Source organism: Heliangelus exortis, chromosome 21 (assembly GCF_036169615.1).
Source record: "Heliangelus exortis chromosome 21, bHelExo1.hap1, whole genome shotgun sequence".
Lineage (NCBI taxonomy): Eukaryota > Metazoa > Chordata > Aves > Apodiformes > Trochilidae > Heliangelus > Heliangelus exortis.
In genome coordinates, this window is record NC_092442.1 from 136,500 (window position 1) to 159,920 (window position 23,421).

The 23,421-nt window shown below is 43.6% G+C and overlaps 1 protein-coding gene across 1 annotated transcript in view; it reads left to right on the forward strand.

Annotated features, from left to right (window-relative positions):
• The window catches only part of GALNT17 (polypeptide N-acetylgalactosaminyltransferase 17), a 219,154-nt gene that overhangs the window by 133,984 nt on the left and 61,749 nt on the right, over positions 1-23,421 (forward strand). Inside the window, exon 6 of the mRNA XM_071765003.1 lies at positions 4,169-4,286. Within this exon, the coding sequence (XP_071621104.1) occupies positions 4,169-4,286 (118 nt within the window). The remainder of the gene's footprint in view (positions 1-4,168; positions 4,287-23,421) is intronic.

Consider the following 23,421-nt stretch of genomic DNA (forward strand, 5'->3'; position numbering starts at 1 on the left):
AGCCCCAGGGACACAGCAAAATGTTTGGCACAGATCTACTGCCTGTGGGGCATCTGATTGACCCTGTCTGGTGACCAGAGGGAACAGTCCTTCCTGCCACATATTTGTATTTCTCTTGCTATAAATCCATGTTACAATCCTGGTATTTGTTTATTCTGCATTCTATTTGCTGAGCTGTGGATGCAGAAGCACAAAGATAAAAGCCCTGGTAGTTGTTCCTTTCTGCAGATTGTGTTCTGAATTTCATCTGTGGCCAAAAGAAAATGAAATGTTTTATCATGGGGCCGTGTAAAAATTCAAGTGGTGTTTTTCCTTACCCTGATAATGGTTGGGAAGTAGTGGATAGGCCACTATCTAATTCCACACATTTTATTCAACCAAATTTGATAATGGACCTGAAATTTTCAACATATAATTTAGACCCTAAAGGACAGAATCTCCCAGTGTTTCCTGCCAAGGTGCTGGCTTCCATCAGTGACCCCCAGCTGAAACACCGAGGTGCAGTTGGGCAGCAGAAGTGCATCTTTTTGGACAAGTCTGAAATCTCAAAATGGAAAATAAGATTTTGGAGTTTGGTCTGTTAAAATAGGGGTGGCAAATTTGGGAGAAGGACCAATAACACCTTGCTGTACAGGCAAAGAATTGTCTCAGATGTGTTACCTGTGATGCTGTGTCTCTTAAAGCAGCGGGATTGTATTGTTGAAGGTAGAGCAGCTCCATGATTGAAGCTTATTAAACATAAGAGCAGCTTCATAGAAGCTGGACACCCCAGCAGCTCTTAAAGGATGCTCTCAGCCTGCTGCACTCAGCAATATGACCACTAATTATTTTTTTAATATCTTTTTTCTACATATTTTATACCTCATGCTTTATAAAGTTGGAAGCAAAACCCAATTGTGTGGGAAAATTAATTTTCTTGAATAGAAGAGGCAATCTACTTGAGACTTTTTAATCATTAGATGGCAACTGTGTACTAAAGAAAGAAAGACCATTAAAGTAACCCAACAGACGAGGATAAACGTTTTCCCCTGAATCTCCTTTATCTTTATGTAGAGCTTCATGCTGAGGATATTTCATAAAAGGTGCTCTTCTTGACCTTTTGTCACTTACTGTATGGAGGAGCCAGCTGAAATAATGGTGTGGATTTCTGGATGCAAACCCAATAATTCTACTGAACATCTCTGCTCATTCTTTCTGCCAAATTCTGCTTTTCCTTTCTCGTTAATGAAAGAATAGCTATTGGGACAAATAAAAATCCATTTAGCTGAGCTGAGCCGTGTGATTTTTAAAAACAAACTGTTAATGTGTTTAATTAAGGGGCAGAGGAACAAGAGGCTTTATCAGCTCTTTGTCTGTGGGCTATTATTTCATTGCCAATGGGCTATCTGTTATTGTAAATGTCCACCTTTTTGAAGGATTTACTACAAAATCAAATAGTGCTTTTATTTCAATTGTTGATTCCTCATTTGTTTAATATGGAGGCATTGTTACAAAGCAGAATGTAGCATTTAATATGTATTGCTTGAGGGACCTTGGATCCACTGCTTTGCAAGCTTATTGCTGTGGTGTGCTGAAAACAGAATGGGCAGCAAAATGAGGAGGAGGAAGATTTGAAGGTGAATATCACAAAATCCCAATCAGGTGCTTCCAAGACCATTTTGCAAAGGATCCATGATTTTGTAATTTATAAAGTTATGTTGCAAAATAATGATGAAAAAAGCTTTTTTTTGGGGGGGTACAGCTCCCATGAACAACTGTTGAGTGTCTGTCAGTTCAGAAAACTTTTTTTATCTGGTGGTGAGTTCCCAGTGTTTCAAATCACTGGATGAGAAATGTGTTTTCATTTGTCTGACACTTTCACCTTGATATTTTTTCTGGATTTAACTGATCTCTGAGTGCCTTTAGCAGATCTCACAGGTTTTGATTGGGGAAGTCAATGCTTCCTGTGCTCCCCCACACCTATTCCCTATGGAGCAGATGAACTGGGTTGTTCCTATTCCATGTACAACTTGAGCAATTTACCCTTCTATTTAATTCCAGGAGGTAATCTAGGATAATGGAGCTATTAGATTTGGCATCTGTAAGGTGGTTATAATTTGAGAAAGAATTGTTTCTGCTAATGGCAGTTAACTTGCTACAAATAAAGCAGTAGAATTGAAATCTTAAGTACTAGAGTGGCAGCAAACCATGAAACATTACACCACTTATTGGAAGGAAGGCCAAGCTGGCTGTCAGGGAAAAAATCTATTGAAAAAAACCCCTCTGATGGATTCCAATTCTAACTAATTTAATATGGCAGCAGCATTCAGTTGTTCTACCACTCTATTAAAGTATTAAAATGTCTATAAATAATAACACTTAAGTGTCTAGAATTCTTCATCCAAGGAGCTGGGGTTTTCATAAAGATGAATTTGGCTGCTGTGGGGGCTTCTTGGCGGTTATGGAGCCTGGGGACTCCAGATGCTCCTCTGGCACGTACCAGAAGTTTGTAAGGTGTGGATGGAGAGTTTGGACCTGATCCTTATCATCTGTAAACCGTGCCTGGGGATATTTGAATATACTTTCCTCCTCCACGAGTCATAACCTCTTGTTTTGGCCTTGGATGTCCCTCACAACATGGAGAAGCTGTGAAATGGGCTTTAAGCCAGTACTTTGGGGCTGCTGTTAAAATACATGATCTGGTTGTCCCATTTCTGCCTCAAGACTGGGAGAATGAACACTTGTAAGTGGTGTGAGATCTCCAGACACGTGGTGTTACACCTTGCCAGGCTTCCCCAGGCAGCATTAGGCAAGTTGTGCCCTTGCCCAGGTGAGGAGCTGCAGAGGTGATTGATGGATGTCCCATCACAGCAGTTTCCCCTGCCTGAAGCTTTGAGCTCAGAGTGGGCAGGGGGATCCTGTAGCTCTTCACAAGATCAGAGTCTGGGGCTGCCTTGGCATAGCTCAAAATGGATCCCTCTTTCTTGTTGTTTGGTTTTTGCTTTGGTTTTGGGTTTTGTTTTGTTTTTTTCTTTACAACATAGATCCTAATGAAAGCAAGTTAAAGGGAAGAATACTTTTTATATTTTTTTTTAATACAGCAAATATCCCAGGGGGTAAAAATCCTATATACCATAACCACACCAGGTTAGTCTGTCCCTAAGCAACGAGCACATAATGAAACATTTTTGTTCAGTGCCATGCTCAGTGCAAAGTGCAGGTTGATGCTGAGGGTCACAAGTGCTTAACCACTCAAAAAATAGTCCCAGATGTGATCTCAGCTTGCACAAGCCAGAGCAGCATCCTCAGCTTGGTGTGGCTGTATCAGGTGGAGAGCTGGTCCAGCACTTGGCAAGGTAAAGAGGGAGGGATGAGGTGTATGCTGGGGTTCTCAATAAACACAACAATCTATGGCATCCCTGAAATTGCACAATTATTGTAAGTTAACCCCTGACATTGTGTTTTTCCTCAATCTTTCTGCTATTGTATTGATGTTAGCATTGTTAGCACCACTCTCATTTTTCTATGTTATTAGGACACTGCTTGGCTGCTCTTGCAGAGGTGGAGTGGAGCTGTTTGCTGTAGGGCACAAGGTTTTGCAGGAGGAATGTGACAACTTCCTCTCTAACCTTGGAGCCCTGTCACAAATGACACAGCAGATGTTTCTGCAAACAGTTGTCTCGAGTCTTTAAAGGATTTGCTTTTGCACTTTAGCTTGGTATTGGTTGGTGATTGTAATACAATACAGAGACCCTAATCAGAAACCCCATTTCACAAGAAACCATAAAAAGTAGTGTCTGTCCTGAAGCGAACTCTGTTACAAGATGTTCTAGAAGAAAGGAAGAGACAGGAAACATCATCATTATATTTCTTTCACTTGCAGGGAATGGAAACCCAAAGAAGTTGTGCTGTTGCCCATCGACACACCAAGTGTTTGAAAGAGAGCCAGACATGAAAGCTTTTCAGTACTTTAATCTCAGGAGACCTCTTTCTCCAGTCTGTACATAGTGAAGTGAACTTGAATTTTTTGACAGTTCTGTTGCAGTGGTAAAATAATGTCTTCAAAGGCACAGCCCTCAGTCACTGCTGCTGAGTCTCTGAGATAACTATGCAGAAATTAGCCATTGGTCCGTTAAAGATTGGGAAAAGTCAATAATTGTGCATTTCTGTTGGTTTTCTTCTGGTGCAGGACACCAGCCATGATTGGTTGCTCCTTCGTTGTGAACCGAAAGTTCTTTGGAGAGATTGGGCTCCTGGATCCTGGGATGGATGTGTATGGAGGGGAGAACATCGAGCTGGGCATCAAGGTTAGTGACACACTGGTGAGAAAACGTACACCTAATAGGGCTTAAGGAACCCAAAGCAACTCTTGAACAAGTTAAAAGAAACAGTTACTGGAATGCTTCATGGGAACTGAGCATGGATGTGGTTCACAGTATTTTTGCAGCCTTCTGATGAAGAAGAGGCTGAGAGGAGACCTCACTCTCAACAACAACCTGAAAAGAGGTTGTAGTGAGATGGGGGTAGGTCTTTTTTCCCAAGTAACAAATGACAGGGTGAGAGGAAATGTACTCAATGTGCTCCAGAGGAGGTTTATCTTGTATATTAGAAGAAACTTTTCACTCAAAGAGTTATCAAACACTAACACAGGCTGCCCGGGGTGGTGGTTGAATTGTCATCCCTGGAAGTGTTTAAAAGCTGTGTGGATCTGGTGCTTAGGGACATGTTTTAGGACTCAGTAGAGTTGGGCTAATGGTTGGACTTGATGATCTTAAAGGTCTTTTCCAACCAGAATGATTCTATGATTTTAATTTAAGGAGGAAATTAAGCTGCTTTTAGGAGGTGAGGCTTTTTTTTTTTTTTTTTTTCTCTTTTGAGTGTGTATCTGTGTGACCTGATTCACAAAGCTACTGAGATGAAATGGCAAGTTAATGTATTCAGGCCCTGACAGTTATTGTAAGGGCCTGTAAGGTATATACAATACATATATATAATAATATATATCACAATATATATAATATAGCTTATATTGTATATAAGATATATTAAATATGGGATAAAGTACAGTGCTGTTGTCATGTGAGAAGTTACAGGGAGGCAGGTGGGACTCTTATGGGTATCTTAAGCAGACACCAAGCCTGAAAATATTTATCAGGTCTTTAGTGTCTGCAGATAAACTAAAAGCCATGCTCTCAGAGCTTCCTGAGTGCTTCTGTGCAGACATTTGTCATTACAGAATCCACCATGACAATATCACTTGATTACTGTGCACAATATTAGATGTGACTTAGTGATTCAAGTGTTTACATACAGTGAAGTGATTCATAAGGAATGAATTCAATGTTCAGAAGCAGCTTGGGATGGCAAAGTCTGTGGAGATTCTTCCAGGCAAGTTTTAGACTGCAGCATTTGTACATTAACAAGCTGATAGGGAGAGGCTTGAGACTTCCAACTGGAAAATTGAATTGACTCTGCTGTTGTAAAAATGAAAAATCATTGTTCAGTTCATAGATTTACCAGAGGATATTTGCTTTGCTGGCAAGTCAGAAGAAACTTAAGAAATCTATTGGTATTGGCTGCAGGGAGCAATAATCTTGCTTAAACAGGGCAACAGAAATTAAAGGCTTTAAATATGCCACATAGCCCTTCTTCAGATGAAGTAATTATTGCACATCATTGTGCAGCTCACTTCTTGGGCCTGGAGAGATCCTGCTCTAAACCAAGCTTCTGCTTCTCTTGTGGCTATCCTTTTATTTGGTTGTTTGTGGGATTGCTTACTAATATAATTGCAGAACAAGTCTTCTCACAATTAGTAATTCAACCCATCTGACAGGGTTTTGGGGGATTTCATGGAAGATTGGCTTCTTACCTGAAAAAATAAGACAGATGTCTCCGGGACAAGTGATGAACTTATGTCCTCTTCATTTCTTACATGCTGAACTTTTAAGAAAGGCTATCTAATAGACATCCTTCTGAGAAAAAAATGTCCCTCTCTACCCCAAGTGACTTTTCCAGACTTTTGTTTCCAACCCATATGTTTCCCTGCTGTGTGTTCTCATTTTGAGAATTAAATACTTAGGAAATTAGCCTTGGAAGACCACATAGAAAGGAGATTTTCAGAGAGCTCTAAAAATCAGTCCCTGTGGAAGTGTCTTATTTAGAGACCAGGAGCTCATCAGTCCCATTTAATCCACGTTGGCTCCTGGGTTTGCAAGTGAGGAAGCTCCTATGGAAAATGGTCCTGGAGGTTGTGGGTCAGTAGTTGCCAAGTATTTGAGTCCCACTTCTTAGTAAGGTTTCAGTTCTAAAGAGTGTATCCAAGGCTAATACACCCAAGTGTATCCAAGGCTTGTTGTTGGATGTGTAAAGGAGATAGAGTCTCATGATGGATTCAAGCAGATGCCAGGTCTCAGTTGGATGGATCTGTTTCTGATGGTCTTGATGTTCAGAGGTTGCCATCCTCACATGCTTGCAAGCTGCCATGGCTGGGGTCTGTAGGAGCCATATCCCATAGCAGTAACCTGGGACTCTTTTTTTTAGTAAAATCCTTCAGAAGTTTCAACTTGAATAGAAAATTCTCAGGATTTTTGTGGGTGTTTTGCTGTTTTACCTGATAAGTGGATGGCTGTGGTTGGAAAAGTAGTCAAATGGTTCCTTGTCAGGTTCAGTGATTCTTGGACGAAAAGAAATACAAAAAGTATTTATTTTCTTTTTGATGCTTATGCACATTCCATCACCTCTCTGGGAATCATGTGGCATTCTCAAAACACTGTATTCTTGTATTAGCGAAAGTGCTCTAAGAACAAAAATGAGAAATTAAACCCATCTGAGGCTATAAGATGGACATGTAAAAATTAGTGTTTTAACCCAAACTAGCTGTATTAGGATAAATTTAATGCACTTAAGTTCAAGAGGCATTTAGATGCAGCACTTCAGAATATGGTTTGGTGATTGTGGTAGTTGGGTTATGGGTGGACTCAACGATCTTGAAGGTCTTTTCCAACCATAATGATTCTATGATAACCTGAGTTACAACTGAAATAAATAATTGACAAGGTTTAGCTGTCCTAACCTGAAAGGGCCAAGGCCGGATGCTCTTCAAGAGCATGGTTTTTGCATTATGCTCTGAATATTTTAGAATAAGCAGGGCTGTACCTATGTGTCTTGAAATACTTGGGCCATGTGTTTCCTCCAGTTGCTGAATCCAGTTAGGTAAAGGAGAAAAGCTGCTGCAGGAGCCACCTAAAGAAGCAAAACCCTATTAGCTGCATTCACAGAGGTGGCCTGGGCTAGCTGCTCTCCCATATGTGCTGGGAAGCATCCTTGGATTGCTTAGATAATAATAATAATAATAATAATAATAATAATAATAATAATAATAATAATAATAATAATAAAGCAGCCATTAAGGGTGTAGCTGCCCCAGGCAAATCCCTGTTCTGCTTGCAGGGCAGCATTAGCTGCATTCTCCAGAAGGTTGTGCTTATTCACTCCTCTTCTCCCTGGTGTCCACTACTCCACTTTCCGAGGCAGAATTGAGTCTAATTCCCCTTTTCTTGGCAGAGAGTGGAGAAGTGTTTGCTAAGCAAGGCAGCTGAGACTAATATTTCAATGGAGAGGTTTTCAACATGCTTTTTTCTCCCAAAACCTCCCTTACAATCAAATGATGATGGCCCCAGGTCTGTCTTCTGTGCTGACAGCCACAGGGACCAAACCTTAGATCTCCTCCTGCATTAATAATTCCTCCCAGCAAGCTGCTTGTAGAAATCTCATCCTCACACTGCTCAGCTGGTGACCAGGCAATGCCAGGGAAGCTGCTGGAGCTGGGACATGTGGAGACATCTCATACCTGGTCTGGGTCTTGCCTTAGGAGTTGGGTGATCAAGACTTGCTCCAAGCTCCTGGCATCTGTCTTGGGGCAAATCCAGGCCCTCAGCCTGGCTCCTGCCCCAACCCAGCCAGCTCCTGCTCTTGGCCCTGGAAAGAATAACCTGCTCTGCCTGAGGAAGATCTGAGCCAAGGCTCTTAAGCCTTTGCTTCTGCTCTGATCTGTGCAGTTTCCACAGCTTCAGAGTGTTGATGTTGCTCTGTGTCCCCACGTGTGGGTTTTGGCACAGAGGCTGCTCTGACCATCTCTGCTCCTTCTGTTGAAAAGTTTTATTTTCTTTTAAACCTGTTCATGGCCCTGGCTTCTAGTGACTGTGGGACAAAGTGGGAAAACTGCTCTTGCTGTATGTCTCACTTTTTTCCTGCAGGGAGAGTTTTATGGGTTTTCGTGGTTAGTCACAGACACTCACTGAAGATGCTCCATAAAATTAGATGTGTCTGTTTGAAGATGCAGATGCCTCCTGCATGACTGTTGCCATAATTTCAAAGTCTGGGGTGGGTCACAAGGTTGTTTTGAGAGTATTTTGTGCTTCTTTCATGTATTGTTAATCAAACTTATTTGAGTTGTCTTTTAGAGGTTAGTTTAATCAATACAGATATTATTATTACTTTGATGGTATCATTTCTACAAATTGCCACTTGGAGCCAGCAATTAACTGACAATGCTTATTAGCTGATCCATCCCACACCTTATCTGTGTGGTAAGAATCAATGATTGAATTCATTACGAAAGCACAATTCAGGGATCTCTCTCCTTTCTTTATCAGAGGGGGAATGGGGATTAATAGGCAGCATCTCTCAATTGTTTAACTGAGAGGCCAGTGTTAAACCCTGACTCCACAATCAACTTTTATGGGCATATATCTGCTTTATTATGGGCCTCCATGGGCTGAAGGGGAATCTCAGCTCTGGCACCTGCAGCACCTTCCTCCTTCTCTGACCCCATGTATGCAGGGTTGTTCCTCTCACATTCCCACTCCTCTCTCCAGCTGTGGAGCAGCAACTTTTCCTCTTCTTTAACAGGTTGCTGATGGGCTTGGGCTTGGCCAGCAGTGGTTGGAACCCTCTGGCATTGACTCTGTTGACACAGGGAAAGGTTCTGGCAGCTTCTTCCAGAAGCCCCCATATAGCAGCCCTCCCTGCTTACCAAAACCTTGCCACACAAGCCCAACCCATGGTGCTGAGCTGCAGCTGCGTGCAGGGAGTGGGCAGAATCCACCCCTGTGCAGAGCTGCAAGGGCTGTGGACAGAGAGCTTGGAACATGAAATGGGCCCAGCCCAGGTGTCAAGGTTTAACACTGGGCCAGGAATTAAACAATTGACAGCTGCTCTCTATTAATCCCCATCCCCTCCCTGATAAAGAAAGGAGAGAGAATAAGGGACACAGACTGATGGGCTGGAAACTGAACTACACAGCTTTAATGAAACAGCAATGATAAAATGGAAAAAAAAAATATTAAGTATATATAAATATACAGAAAAATTATACCATGTTCCTCCCCCTTCCCCCAGTAACTCTCACATCCCCACCGAGGCTTCAGGGCAGCCCTGGGAAAGTCCAGGCTGAACTCCTGGGGTCAGCAGCAGTTGGGAGCTGGAGGCAGGAACACAGAGATTCAGGCTGGGATGGATCAGGACCAGAGGCAGAGGAATGGATGGAATCCTCCCAGGATGCCAAAGCAAACAAGGACAGGGGAAGAAGGATGAAAGGAAGGGTGAAGGTGAAGGGGTTTGACCCTTGTGATCCCTCAAATTTATCCTGAGTATGATGTGTATGGGATGGAATACTCTGTTTGGTCAATTTTGATCATTTGTCTTGTCCACTCCTCCCTAAAGGAGAGTTGCAGGTGTGACCTCTTTACTCCTTTTCTCTTTCCAGACCATAAAAGGTTTCTCAGAACTGAGTGGTGGCCTTGGTTCTGCAGCCCATTCCCCAGCTGTAACTATGAACACTGAGCAGTATCAGCTCTAGGAGCAGACACTGACTGAGAAACTTGCTGTTAGTTCCAGCAAGTGCAGGGACTTATGAGGGTCTTAGCTGAAAGCAATATTACAAGACAGAAAATTCACTCTATCCTGGCTGAAACCAGGAGACCTGGGCACTGAGCAGACTGTTGTTAGCAGAGATTTCTTTAACCATCAAATTGTCATCCTGCAGCCAGTTCAGCACATAACCTCCTCAGGCTGGCAGTGACATTGATCCTTTCCCAGAGGGTACCATGCCTGTGTGCCTTTTAGTCTTTCAGAAACCTTTCAAATAGCTTAAATAGCATTTTAATGGTACAGATCTCTTGTGTACGTTTCATCCATGAAGGAGCCTGTTTTGTTTGTATGAGCACCATTATTCATATGCTGAAATGTTGAGAGAGTCAGGCAAAAAGAAGGAAAAAAAAAAGTAAAGACATCAAGTAGGTATATTTAGATTGTATAGGGAGTTTGACACTTTCTGCATTCAGTAAATCAAATCCTTCTCTTTCTGCATGCAATTTCTATAAAATGATGGCTATAGCTTTTCCTTAAGAGGAAAGCGGGGAGGGAATTTAGAGCAGGAGGCTCTTATGGCATCTGTGGACTTGTTGGGTATGAGGTGAGGGATGGGCAACCTGTATCCAGCCCTATGGGAGGCAGAAAATTCCCCCCAAGGGGTGCTGGGTGGGAGGAGAAGAAGGGTGGTAGGGCAGACCTGTGAGTCAGGAGAAAGATTTTAAATTTTTTGCCTCTCTTTTTGTAAAAAATTCACTCCAACACAGGCTTGCTTTCCTGGGCCAACTTGGACCACTGGCTCTGGTGTGGACACCCTGTGTCTTTATACAGCATCATGCATGGCTCCCAAATGGAGAGTGATAGACGTGAGCATAATGGGGAATGCAGCAAAGCCACTGCTGGATGGGTATTTTACTAAGTTTCCACTTGCATGAACCTAATATCTAAATAGTTAGTGCCTGTCATCAAAATGTAAAAATATCTCTGGTTAGGGTGGAATTTATTTTTATAATGTCAAGCAAACGCAACATCTAATACCAGGTGTCAGGTTCTGACTCTGCAGTGTGTGTTATTGCTGTCACTCACACGGGTGTATTGCTGGGGCTTTTTGTTTGATCTTCTTCAAGTGTGTCTCTCAGTTCTTCTGATGAATATATTACAGCCTGGGTGCAGGCAGAGATAGCTGAGGGTAGGCAGCACCTGAAATCCCTTTTTAACCACCCTGTCCATCAGTGCCTGAGTTGCAACCTTCCTCTGGTGAGTGCCACCAGCTGCTGAGCAATGGGCTGGAGGGACACTGTGCCTGGTGGGATAGGGGGAGCTGCAAGGAGGTGTTGACACATTTTTTTATCATGTAGAAAAATAGGAAGCTGAAAAGCATATAATTTATTCATAAGGCTTTATTAGGCTTGTGAGGGTTCACCAAGATGCAGTAGTTAGGGCTGCATTGAGTTTCTCGTGATGTGCAGTGGGTTGGGTTTTTTTTTTCTCCCATCTGCACTCAGCTTTGCTGAGAGTGAATTAATCACAAAATTGCACGTGCAGCAGCAAAGGGTTTTTTGGGGAACTGTGGTAACAAATCAGCCCCAACTTCTGAAGGAAGGACTGGAAGCTGAACATGAGCCAGCAGTGTGCCCAGGTAGCCAAGAAGGCCAATGGCATCCTGGCCTGTATCAGGAAGTCCAGCAGGTCCAAGGAAGTGATTCTGCCACTGTACTCAGCGCTGGTGAGGCCACAGCTTGAGTCCTGTGTGCAGTTCTGGGTCTCTCAGTTCAGGAAGGAGATTGAGGTGCTGGAGCAGGTCCAAAGGAGGCAACTGGGCTGGTGAAGGGACTTGAGCACAGAACCTATGAGGAGAGGCTGAGGGAGCTGGGGGTGTTCAGCCTGGAGAAGAGGAGGCTCAGGGGAGACCTCATCACTCTCTACAACTCCCTGAAAGGAGGTTGGAGCCATGGGGGGGTTGGGCTCTTTTCCCAGGCAACTCTCAGCAAGACAAGAGGGCACAAGAGGTCTCAAGTTGTGCCAGGGGAGGTTTAGGTTGGACATTAGAAAGAATTTCTTTACGGAGAGGGTGATCAAGCATTGGAATGGGCTGCCCAGGGAAGGGGTGGATTCTCCATCCCTGGAGATATTTCAAAAGAGCCTGGATGTGGCACTCAGTGCCATGGGCTGGGAACCACGGGGGGAGTGGATCAAGGGTTGGACTTGATGATTTCTGAGGTCCCTTCCAACCTAACCAATTCTATGATTCTATGATTCTATGAGTCTATGAGTCTATGATTCTATGACTCGATGTTAAGAGAAAGTTCTTTACTATGAGGGTAGTGAACAAGTGGACTGGGTTGGAGATGTTCAAGGTGAGGTTAGAGAAGACTCTGATCTTGTTGAGGGTCTCTACTTACCTGCAGGGGGGTTGTTCTAGATGATCGTTAGAGGTCCCTTCCATCCCCAATTATTCTATGATTTTATTATGATACGATTTTGAGGAACACAGAGGGTTTGGTGTGAGATGTTTCCCAGGCTTTACTCTGTGGCTGGTTGTGGAACAATTGTAAGGAAGGAGAGGATGCACCTTGGACTAGTTGAAGGCTTTGGAGTAGAATTACCAGATATCAGCTGGTCCTCTGGAGAGTGTGTACTGTTCAAATCTCCACTCTTTTGACATTTCTGAGAATTTACACCGAGGAGAAATTTTGGAGTTAGAGCCAAAGACCCCTTTTGAAAAGCTGGGGGCTAAACCTTGGTTAAAGTAGTGGGGGAACCACCAAAGCCTGGGAAAAGTTTTATTTAACAGAGCTACAGTTGGCCCAGCCTGATCTGCAGAGTGAAGCTGCAAGTGATGGATCCCATCTGCCTCCTGTCTCTGTGCACAAAGAAACCTCTCTGTAGCATGGAGCAGCTTGTAGCAACAGTGGGTTTGGTGCTCACAGAGCTGCCTAGGGCTTTCTCAAGCCCCAGAGACTCCTGTAATTTAGGAAACATTAAAAAAACCCACCCTGCCTTACAACTCCCCCACCCCCAATCCAACCCTGCCGTAAAATAGACTCAAGACCAGTTTTTGAAAAGTATTTTATCAGTCAGGCACCAAAATCCACTTAGAAATTGGGGCTTAAGGCTGTTCCCAAATAAAATGAAGTTAACTTGGAAGAAAATAAGAGGCAGAGTAGGACTGGCTTTGGAAAAGGTTTTAGAAATAAAGCTGTAGAAATAGTGATACACCAGTAAGACATTAACTTTGTATACAGCTACACTCTGTTTATTTGTGCCTATATCCCTCTTAGAGAAGTAAATTTTGCTCTTCTGAGTGATTGTTGTATGGTTGGAAGAAATATTTCCACCACTGAACAATATCCAATCACTGCAAATTTATTTTAAGAGCAAGAATCAGTACAAATATGAATTCAGAACCCTCTGTTTGGCATTTCAGTTGTCAGCTCCATATTTACTGTGGGTGCTTGAAGATTCTTTACAAGAAGCTCTGGTGTAATTTTCCAAACTGGTAAAATGCTTTTCATCACAACTCCCTGCATGAAACGGGGACGTATTTTGATTATTTCCTAACCAGGCTGTGAGGTCTGGGCTGGGAGCTGGGGAGCAGCTCTGCTCTCCCTGCAGCAGTGCTGGGCTGGTTTATAGCTGGTTTAGTCTTTGGGGAAGGAAATTGCAGACAGGCAGCCACAGAGCTCCTGTTGCTTTCTTTCCTCTTGATAGAAAATGATTTGTCATCCCTGCCCGTGACCCACTGACAGATGGGGACATGGAGAGGCAGGGGAAGGTATGGCAATTTTCACCCCACTGGTTTTTACTGACAAGTCGATTTTTATGCTGGGAAGACAGTGATCATCTTTGCTGTGAATGATGAGAACTCATCCTGTGCAATAGGCCACATGTTGCAGCCAAGGTCCAGTGGTGGATCCAGAAATCCATGTTAGGGCTTCACTTGAAACTGCAGCAGGTGTTGACTGCTTTTTTACTTATTTTTCCCAGGGCTGGTGTGTGCCTCTGGCAAGTGGTGGTCAGGGATCTACCAGACCTTGGTTTAATGCCCCAGACCACAGTCAAGAGTCCCCCTTGATTGTCCTGGATGGAGATAGCTGAATGTGAAGACCAGGCACAGAATCTCCAAAGCTGAAGGGGTGTGGAGAGCAAGGGCAAGTGGCTGTGCAGGTTCAGAGACTTGGCAAAGTTTGGGTTAGTTATGATTTTCACCACTGGATTTTAGAGAATGGAGCCTAAATCCTGGGGGAGGTTCTACAGCACTTGTCTTTGTGTGGCCTTAGTCTGTTCCTGCTACTGAACTATTCATGTTGCTCTTCTGAGTGGATTTTGTAGAAATGTGAATATTGTTGAATGACAGTGGCAGTGACTGGTGAGGTTCCTCCAGAGGCTTCTCAAGCATGGGTGCTCACACCCCTGCCCACATCCAGGTTGTAGGCATCAAAGACAACTCCAGTGTCCCCAAGACAGGTTGCCTTTTTTCCATCTGTGTTTCTTGGACATCACACCTGTTTCACAAGCCCTTTGACTTCTTCAAGGCTTCCAGCTCCCCATCCTCTGTGGAGAAAGATACGTCAAAGGAAACACCCTGAGTCTCTGCATTATTCCTTCTTGATGCTCAGGGATGTCTCAATTCCTGGCCATGTTCCCTCAATATTTTATGTGGAAATGCCTGAGCCTTCTGGGCTGGGGATGGAGCAGGGGCTCAGACTGTCTCACCATCCAGGTTTTGTATTATGGTGTTGGGATAAAATGGGGCAGATCTGTGGCACCTGCTGCCACTGTCTCCACCACCTGCACCATTCTGGGAAGGTGTTAGCCAGGCAGATTCATCTTGGCAGTCCCGACTTTGTTGCTCAGGTAGGTTTACTTTCATCTCCAACACCAGAGGTACCTGTGATGCCATCCAGTGCATCTCATTGTGGGAAGACTCAAGAGGCTTTTCCTGTCTCAGGAGATATTTCTTGGCTGGCTGGGCAGTGATATTGGGGCACACTGAAATGTGGGCTCCAGGTTGCACCTTCGGGGTACATCAGCAGGCATTCATAGAATCATAGAATCATAGAATTGGTTGGGTTGGAAGGGACCTCAGAAATCATCAAGTCCAACCCTTGATCCACTCCCCCCGTGGTTCCCAGCCCATGGCACTGAGTGCCACATCCATGTCTCTTTTCTCGAGTGTGGCCTCACCAGCGCTGAGTACATTCTGAGGACTCCATGAGCCAGAGGTTTGTTGTGCTGACATTCACCATGGATCATGGTGTATCTGGGAGGAGAAGGAGCTGGCAGGGGTGATGCCAGCAGGCTGGGCACAATTGTGCTTCAGCTCTTGCCTTCTCTGTTGGTTTGCTTCTTTATTAGCTTTCTGGGCCCTGCTGAGTGGAAGCAGGCCAGGGACATCCCTTCTCATCCCCCATTGCCTGGGTCCTGCTCCCTTTCCCATCCTGGAGCCCTTGGTAATGTGAGGATGACACATGAGCTGCAGTCCTGGCTCTCTAAGTAGCTGGCAGCTGCAGTTGTGTCAGAAATTGCTGAGGTGTAGCAAAGTTAGGCCCCTGAAAGATGGTGTTCAAGCATCACTCCCTGGAGGACAACTGTCCTTTAGAGTATTTCTGGGGTCTGAAACAATAATTCACTGAAATTTGCTTTTTCTTTTCACTCATCACTCTACAAGGTGAGCAGCAGCACATTTGCTCTGTGCATGTGCCTACAATGTCTGGGATATAAATTATCCTATAAAAGAGAAAACAGTCTTGTGTCTTCCTAAAAAACAATTCCCAGCCAAACCGAACTTTGTCTTCTCACAAAAAGCACACTTGGGAAATGCCAAGAGAAAATTTGACGTAAAATTACAGACCAATAAATGAAGCTTGTAATAAACTGAGATGAGGAATGAGGTTTTTTCTCATCCCATTATATTCATAAAGCTTTCAGAAAGCTCCCTGCTCATCGTGACTGCAAAGGCAAGGTTATTTTTTTAGTCTTTTTATCTGTCCTTTCTTATGAGAAGAATAACTTGTGATGCATTTTCTGGGGCTGTGGGACACCTGGATCTCCTCCCTACTTCATCCAGAGCCACAAAATAGATTTTATCCTTCTCATTGATCTCTGGTGACCCAGCCAGGTCCTTGGATCTCACAGTGGTTTTGCCTTGTCAGCACTGAGCTTTGGCTTTTTTAATCAAGGATTGGGCTCTGTCTTTGTTGACCACAGATTTTTCCTAGGCTTCAGGGTTGTTCCTGGTGAAAATGTAAACAATGTTGTTACACTCCTGTGCTTTTCAACCAAAAATCTCATGGTTAGAAATTCCCACCAGCCTTTAGTGGATTCAGTGCTTCTGTCAGGCTTTGCAGCCATCCTCTCTCAAGGACTTTCAGGTCAAACCTGTTCATTTTTACAGATGAAATCACTCTTCAAAGAGCTCCTGCTGCAATTGCAGCCTCAGCTCTGAGGCTGTTCAGCCATATTTCTTTTTCATCTGAACTCCTCACCCACACAGAACACGGCTAGAAGTCAGCTGCCAGTCTGATGGCAAGAAACAGAGACTGCTTGCGTTTTCCCACCTAGATTCATCCCAGCTCTGCTGACTTAGCAGAAAATTCTGGTAACGATAATAGTATTCATGACCAAATCTTGTCCCTGCCCTGTAGCAAGGCCAGGTTCACTCCCAAGTGAAGGAACTTTTTGCCCTGCATGTGCCCTTCAAGCATCCCAGTTTTGCTGGAGAACCTTGTGTCATCTCCTGGGCTTCTTGAACATCAGAATCCTCTTGAGACCTGCATCCTACTCTTTGGAATTGCTTTATAGCACTTCCTTTTATGTCATCTTATGGCCATTTTGGATGGATTGTGTTACAGTCACTCCTTCCTCCAAGAAATTCATCCTGCATGTTTGAACACTGGTCTCTTGTCATCTGCCTCCTGACTTTCTGCTTTTCCCTGATGCTGAGCAGTATTCACCACTGTGCTGTCATAGGCTCCAGCACACATTGATGACTTAGTGTAAAGCTAAGGATGTAAAACTTAAAACATAAGGATGTTAGCACTTGGTACACAATCATGCCTGGCACTGAAGCCTTGCAGAAGAACCTGGAGGATCTCTACCTCTGGAAGATCGTGCTGTGTCCAGACCTTGGCTTACTTTGCTCTAAACAAACACTGTGTACTTGAGCTCTCTTGGCTAGGTTCATCATATTCAGGTCACTTTTGTAGACATGAAGTATGACTGCAATAGGAATTGCATTTTCTCATGTTTAAAAAAGGTATTGCTGTCTTTGGACTCAACCAGTACTAAGGATAAGCAGTATCAGCTTGTCTGGGCTTCTCAGAACAGTTGGCTTCACTTCTTCCATAGCTTTTTTAGTCCTGGCAGACTGGAGTGACTGCTTCAGCAGGACAAGGAAGACAAAAGTCCCAGCAAAGTTCAGTGAGAACTCTAATCATTTATTTCCTTCAGCCATCCTGGAAAATCTCCTCTTTCCTTTTGTGACAAGCCAGAGCTTACACGTGTGCCCCTTGATGTGTGTGGTATCTCTTGAGACTTGCCCTGTGCCTCGTGAGGTTATCAGTGGAAATAACCAGACATGATTTATGTTTCCCAGTGCATTTATCCTTCAGTCTAATGTCTCCTTGTCATACTCGATGGAGACTGCAGAGGTGTTTTGAGTGTTCTGTTTTGAACAGCACTCACAGTCAGAGCTCTCTGGAAGGTGAATACTCAGTGAACTTTCTGGCTTCCCCATGGTGCATTTTATTATTCACAGTGAGACTTTTGCTTCATTGGTGACCTAATGGCTATGATGCACCCCCTCCAGAATCCGTAAGGGGGACTTAACCTCAGGAACACTGGATGCCTTTCCATTTATCTCCCTGGCTTCAGGGTTTTCCCAGGGCAAAGGAAAATGTTGCAGCTGGAACCTCTGCACCTCCCTGGCAGCCTCCAGTGCTGCTACGAAGCTGCCAGCCAAATCCCATCCTCCAATTCTGTAAGAGTTCAAGTGGTTGAAGAAAACTTCCTTGGCTTTGCTTAAAAATTCAGCCACTAAGGTGTTGGATACCATTGAACTAAAGTATAAAAAAATAAAATAAATAAAATAAAATAACATAAAATAAAGCTAGTATTTTTCCTGCACTCTTGGTTTTAGCAATATTTCAGCATCCAGTCCCTCCCTGAGCTGGTTAGAAGCATCTGGTACAGGAAGCAGTGAGGCAGATCAGAAAATAAAATTAAATTCCACCTTTGACTATTCAGGCTGTGATCCAGCAGAACACTTAACTTTCAAGGACTTGGACAGTCTCCTTAATTTCCGTGGACCTATTGAGCCAGCTTAAATGTCAGTGCTTCTTCTTTAGGGTGTTTCTGGACTGAGGCCCCTGAAGTTGAACGTGAGACATAAGGGTTAATATTTTAAAATCAAAATATTTCACTGAAAGAAGGTGTTGTTTCTTCTCCTTCCCATCCTTGCCCCCTCCAAACAATTCTTCCATTTTATGAGCTAATTAACTCATCTACCTTTAAAATACCAGTGCATCCTTCTTGGATTTTTGTTATGTGTCACCCCTTTTGAGATGTTTATTTGCACAGAAAACACTGGGAGAGTGCACCAGGAAGTAAGAGAACATGTTCATTGAATAAATTTATAGCTAAAGCTTCAATAACAATAAAGCTTTGATTTTATATGCATCTGCAGGCACAAAATACATATTAATTGACCAAAGTACTGATAGTGGGCACATGCAAATGAAGCAGAATCAATCAAGCAAAGATCACGCTTAGTTTTGTGTTTCTACTTTATTAAGAAAGACTGCTTTGTGCTGACTGCAGTTCCTTAATATCAGAGCTATCTGTGCCTTGAAGCTCAGTGGTAGGACTGAAAAGAGAAAGCAAAAATAAGAATTTCTTAGCTCTGCAGAAAGTGATGCAAATAATGCAGCCTATAATGAAGAATTCATATGTAATCCCATAGAGGAGATAGCTGTCTAGATCTGCCTCAGGCACAAAGAACCCGAGTTTATTTTTGTAGCAGGTGCTTCATTCTGTCAGAGCAACAGAGCTAAATGGAGAGAGACAATTAGATATAAATTCACGTTTGGACTAAATATATCTAACTTAGCATGCAAAATAGGTGTTTTTAGGTCTATACCTCTGCTTTGCTGAGACACAAGGTGATAACAATCCCCCAAACTATAGACAACAAAGGATTTCCCACATTTGCCTGCCAAGTGTTTACTGCAGGAGGAAGATGATTCTCGGTGTTGTCACCCTTGGTGGGACCCCCGAGGGTGCCAGCAGCCAGGACGAAGGTCCAGCAGCATCTGCCAAGGGCCTCTCTCCTGGGGAGAGGCATTCACCATGCTCCTGCTGTGTCAGCTCTTGGATGCTCCAGGTCTTTGCCCAGCACACTGCAGGTCCCTGTCCTGCACGTCTCCCAAGCCATGGGAGGTGGGTACCTCTGCAGGAGAAGGTAGGATAGCAATCTCATCACTGACCTGTTCAGCTTGACAGAGTTTCATCTCTTCTGTTGCTTTGGCATCATTCAAGTGGTGGTTGTGTTAAGGGCACATCAGGGTTTTTATAGTTGCTTCTGAGGATGCATTTTGTTTGCTTTCCAAATGCAGGGTCTAAGGTGGGTGTTAAAAGATGAGGCAGGACTGTGGGGAGGTGTCATTTCATGTTTAAGAGGAGATAGCATTAACATTGCTAGCAAAGACTGAGTGATAATCAAACTCCTTACACTATGGCCTTTCCTCCTGGAGAGATCTCACCACTCACCAGAGGTAATGGTAGAGAATCTGCTTTTGCTTAAGGTGTCCTGTAGCACAGTTGTGTTTGTGTTAATCCCAGGTGCTCTGTGTCCCTCTGTGCCTGCCTGGTTTGTTCCTAGACCTCTGGAGGGAGAGAGTTGGTCCAAACCACCCATTGGATACTTTCCCTTATGATTTTCCTTGGGTCCTTGTACTGGCAGGACACATCCCCCTCTTCCCAGTCTTCTTGAAGCAGCCCTGAACACCAGGAGACCAAATCTGAACACCTGAGGCTCCCCTGTGGCCCCTATGGCTTTTGCTTTAAAGTTACAAAAGCAAAGAGACTGCAGTCATAAAATAGAATGTTTCCTTTCTTCTTCATGGGTTTTTTGGTTGAAAACCATATAAATGTACAGATTCACATCTGTTTTATATTCAAAATCTTGGCTTTGACCATTTGTCCTTGAAAATCAGTGTGGGTCTACAAAAAGCTCATGTTCCTTGTGGGATTTTTTCAGAATTGGCAGTCTGGGCTTTGGCTGTGAACTTAAAAAATACACATTCCTGTAGCTTTGGTTTCTGCTCAGCCAGCTCCAGATCCCATAATACCTCACCCCGCTGGTGAACTGAGATTTTGGCAAGCTTTGTGTTCTCCTTATCTGTGCTTGCTCTGCTGGCATCTCTGGTTGGTGCTCGGAGGTGGTGAGACGCAGGTGACACAAGCTCCTCTCTCCTGCTGCAGTGGCCAGCACAGATGTCTCCATTCAACACAATTTGAAAAACTCAGAGCTGAAAAAAAAAAAAAAAAAGAATGCATCTTGCTGATATTACAGCCTGCTCTCCCTGCAGCCTGGCAGCTCCCCAACCTTTCTGTTCCCACCAAGAGCTCCCATGTAGCTATTCCCAAAGCCATGAGTGAGGGGCAGATGTGTGGCCTTGGGACCCAGAGAGCAGCAGACTTTGCCAGAGCACCCAAAGGGTGAGGAGCCACAGTGTCCAGCCCAACCCCTCTCACAGCTCTTGCTACTAACATTATCAGAGGGTTTTAACCATTTTCAGTCCAAGCTCGTCACAGCCACTGAGTAGTGATCTTGTGTTTCTGCTGCCCTGTGTTAGGGCTGTTGATGGTGCTGGGTCACTGGCTTTGCTTCCATTTCATCCCACATCTCCAGGTGGAGCAGTGGCATTGCTTCCCCACTGCTTTCTCTTGGTAAGCAGTGTGTGTTGCCTCTCATACCAACCACATCTCCTTTACTTGGGCTTCACCTCTTGGCCAAAGGTTTGTTGGACCCGTGTCTGCGTGCAGGGCCCCATCTTGTCTCATGCTGCTTAGGCTCAAAATACAGAAAACTTAAAAATTATGAAGAAAACAAACCTGTGTGATCACTGCCTTGAAGGTCTCAGAATTGTACAAGCTGCAAGAACAGCATCCAGAACTTTTTAGGCAGGACAACTTAGTGGTCATTTTTGCTGACACTCAAAAAAATCAGCAAAGTGAATAATTATTAAAGCCTTTCAAAATTATTCATTTACATCATCTGCTCCTTTTGTCAAATGCACACAAGAGTGTCTGGTCATGTCTTTTGTCTTAGTTTTACAAGAGTTCTATTGTCTATTTAGATTATATTGGAGGAGCAAACAGTTGCTCAGGTCTTAGCATTTGTAGGCTAGAAGGAGAACATTCAAGAGCAGTAACAAGGTGATTACTTCCCGATCTGAGACTGCTGCAATTTTTTTTTTTTTTTTTTTTTTTATTTTTATTTTTTATTTTTTTTTTTTGCCTAACATATAAGCTTAACAGTATCTAAAGTTGGAACCAGTGTTGTCTCTGGTCCCCAGCAGAAGGAGGAGCTCACAGAGGAGAATTATTTACAGTGACTGTATTTTTTGGTTTTTTGCCCAGGGCCCCTTAGACACTGAATTGCTCCTCTCCTTTCCTCCTCCCACCATCTTTCTGCACAATAAAATTGAGAACTACCTCCTAAAAACAGAACACCTTGGGGAAACGTGCATAGGTTGCTTTGATTTCATTTGGTCTGCAAGAACACCTTGGTCATGGTGTAGCAAGTCTGTGTGTTTAATGGATTTGCTGGATTCTTTCTGTGACATGTATAAAGGGAAAAATGTGTTTATTGGTATCAAATTTAGAAGACCTATGATGTTTACAAAGGAGAGATATGTTCAGTGCCTTTGAAAACGTGATGTGAAATGGGAATTGTTAGTTTTGCTATCTTTGCACAAGTTCTCTCAGCTTTACTGACCAGGCTTCTGCCATGCAGTTATAACCCAAGGTCTAAAAAATGGAATGCATAATAAAACAGCCATGGCATGCCATATTTTTTGGTTATATTGCTGTTACTGGTGTATATATCTAAAGGCAATCATCGCTGTAGAGGAGGAAGGAAAATACAGAGAGAGCTTTAAATTTCTTTAGACACTGAAACATCTGAAGGAGAAGCTATGATGGTAATATACAATAAACCTCTTTTTTTTATCTGCTCGTAACATTGTATCTCTCTTCCTTTTTCTCCTAAAGTTGATCTGACTTCCAGTATGCAGGTTGCAGAAATAAATCGATAATTACCTAAACAAGAGGTATTCATAAAACTCCTTGGTTTACAGCAGCAGTTGAAGCAGTGCACAGTCCATGCTCTTCAAGCAGATATACACACCTTGGGTACATTATTTGAACTGTAGGTAAATTAATAGTTATATGTGGTGTAGCTTGTGTTCACTTGTACTTATCCTGCTGATGTAAATTCATGGAGGTTTATGAAGGTAGAAGAGCAATATTTTTTTTATAGCTGCAGGAGACCTGGCCCAAGGCTGAAGCTCTGTGGTCATTTCCCTGAGGGAATGACAGTGCTCCTGCTGATGATTTCTGGCTTGAGAGCACATCTCAGGAAGTGCAAATGAGATTTTTTTTTTCCTTCCCCCCCCCCCTTGATTTCCATATTTCAGTTCCAGTTAAGAGTAAGTCCTGGAGCATTTTGGGGCCATCTACTTTCATTACTGGAAAGGAAAAAGGAGAACTTTTTTCTAAATGAGCAGCGTGCAGTAGATTATTCTCACTGGAAGCATTTAGCTCTTGACAAATATGTATCATGTAAATAGAATAGATTGTAAAGAAACTGATAGAAGAGCATGAGAAGCCATGCAAATACTCTTGATCATCACCTGGAAGGGTCTGTGATTCTCAGGAGTAAACACCCATTCAGGTACTCTCGGCTTTGTTTCAGAGGAGCTTCCAATGTAGAAGTATTGTTAGGGCTGACCCACATTTGGTGTAGGGTCCTACTTGCCCCCCTGATTTCTCTGCCAGTGTCCATCCTTTTCTCTGTGAAACTCTGTCCTCTTCCTGGGGAGGTGGGAATTCTACTTAGAGGGGTTTTTGTGGGCAGGTTATGAAAGTGTCACCCCTGTATCAGCAGCAATTGGAAAGGCAACAAAACCCCAGGGCTTTCTCAGGAAAGGATCTGAGAATGAAGGTGATGATGTTGCTGTGGCTCCCCACACCCTGAACTGAGTTGCCCCAGGCCCTCAGTCACAAAAGTGATGACTTAAAGTTCAGAGGAGGGCAGGGGGGGCAGAGGAGGGCACTGAAGGAGTCCTGCATGGGATAGTGCTCAGCAGAGATGGTGCCTGGAGCCTGGATAGCAGAGGAGCATGTGGGAAAAGCTGCAAAAGCAGAAGTGGCACAGAGCAAGTGAACAGAAAGTTGCTTTTTCTTGGGCCCTTTCAGTGGGAGCACAGGCTGAAAACAACAAAGAACATATACAATATATAAAATACTGTGTACAGCTTTGGAGCCCCCAATAGAAGAAAGATACAG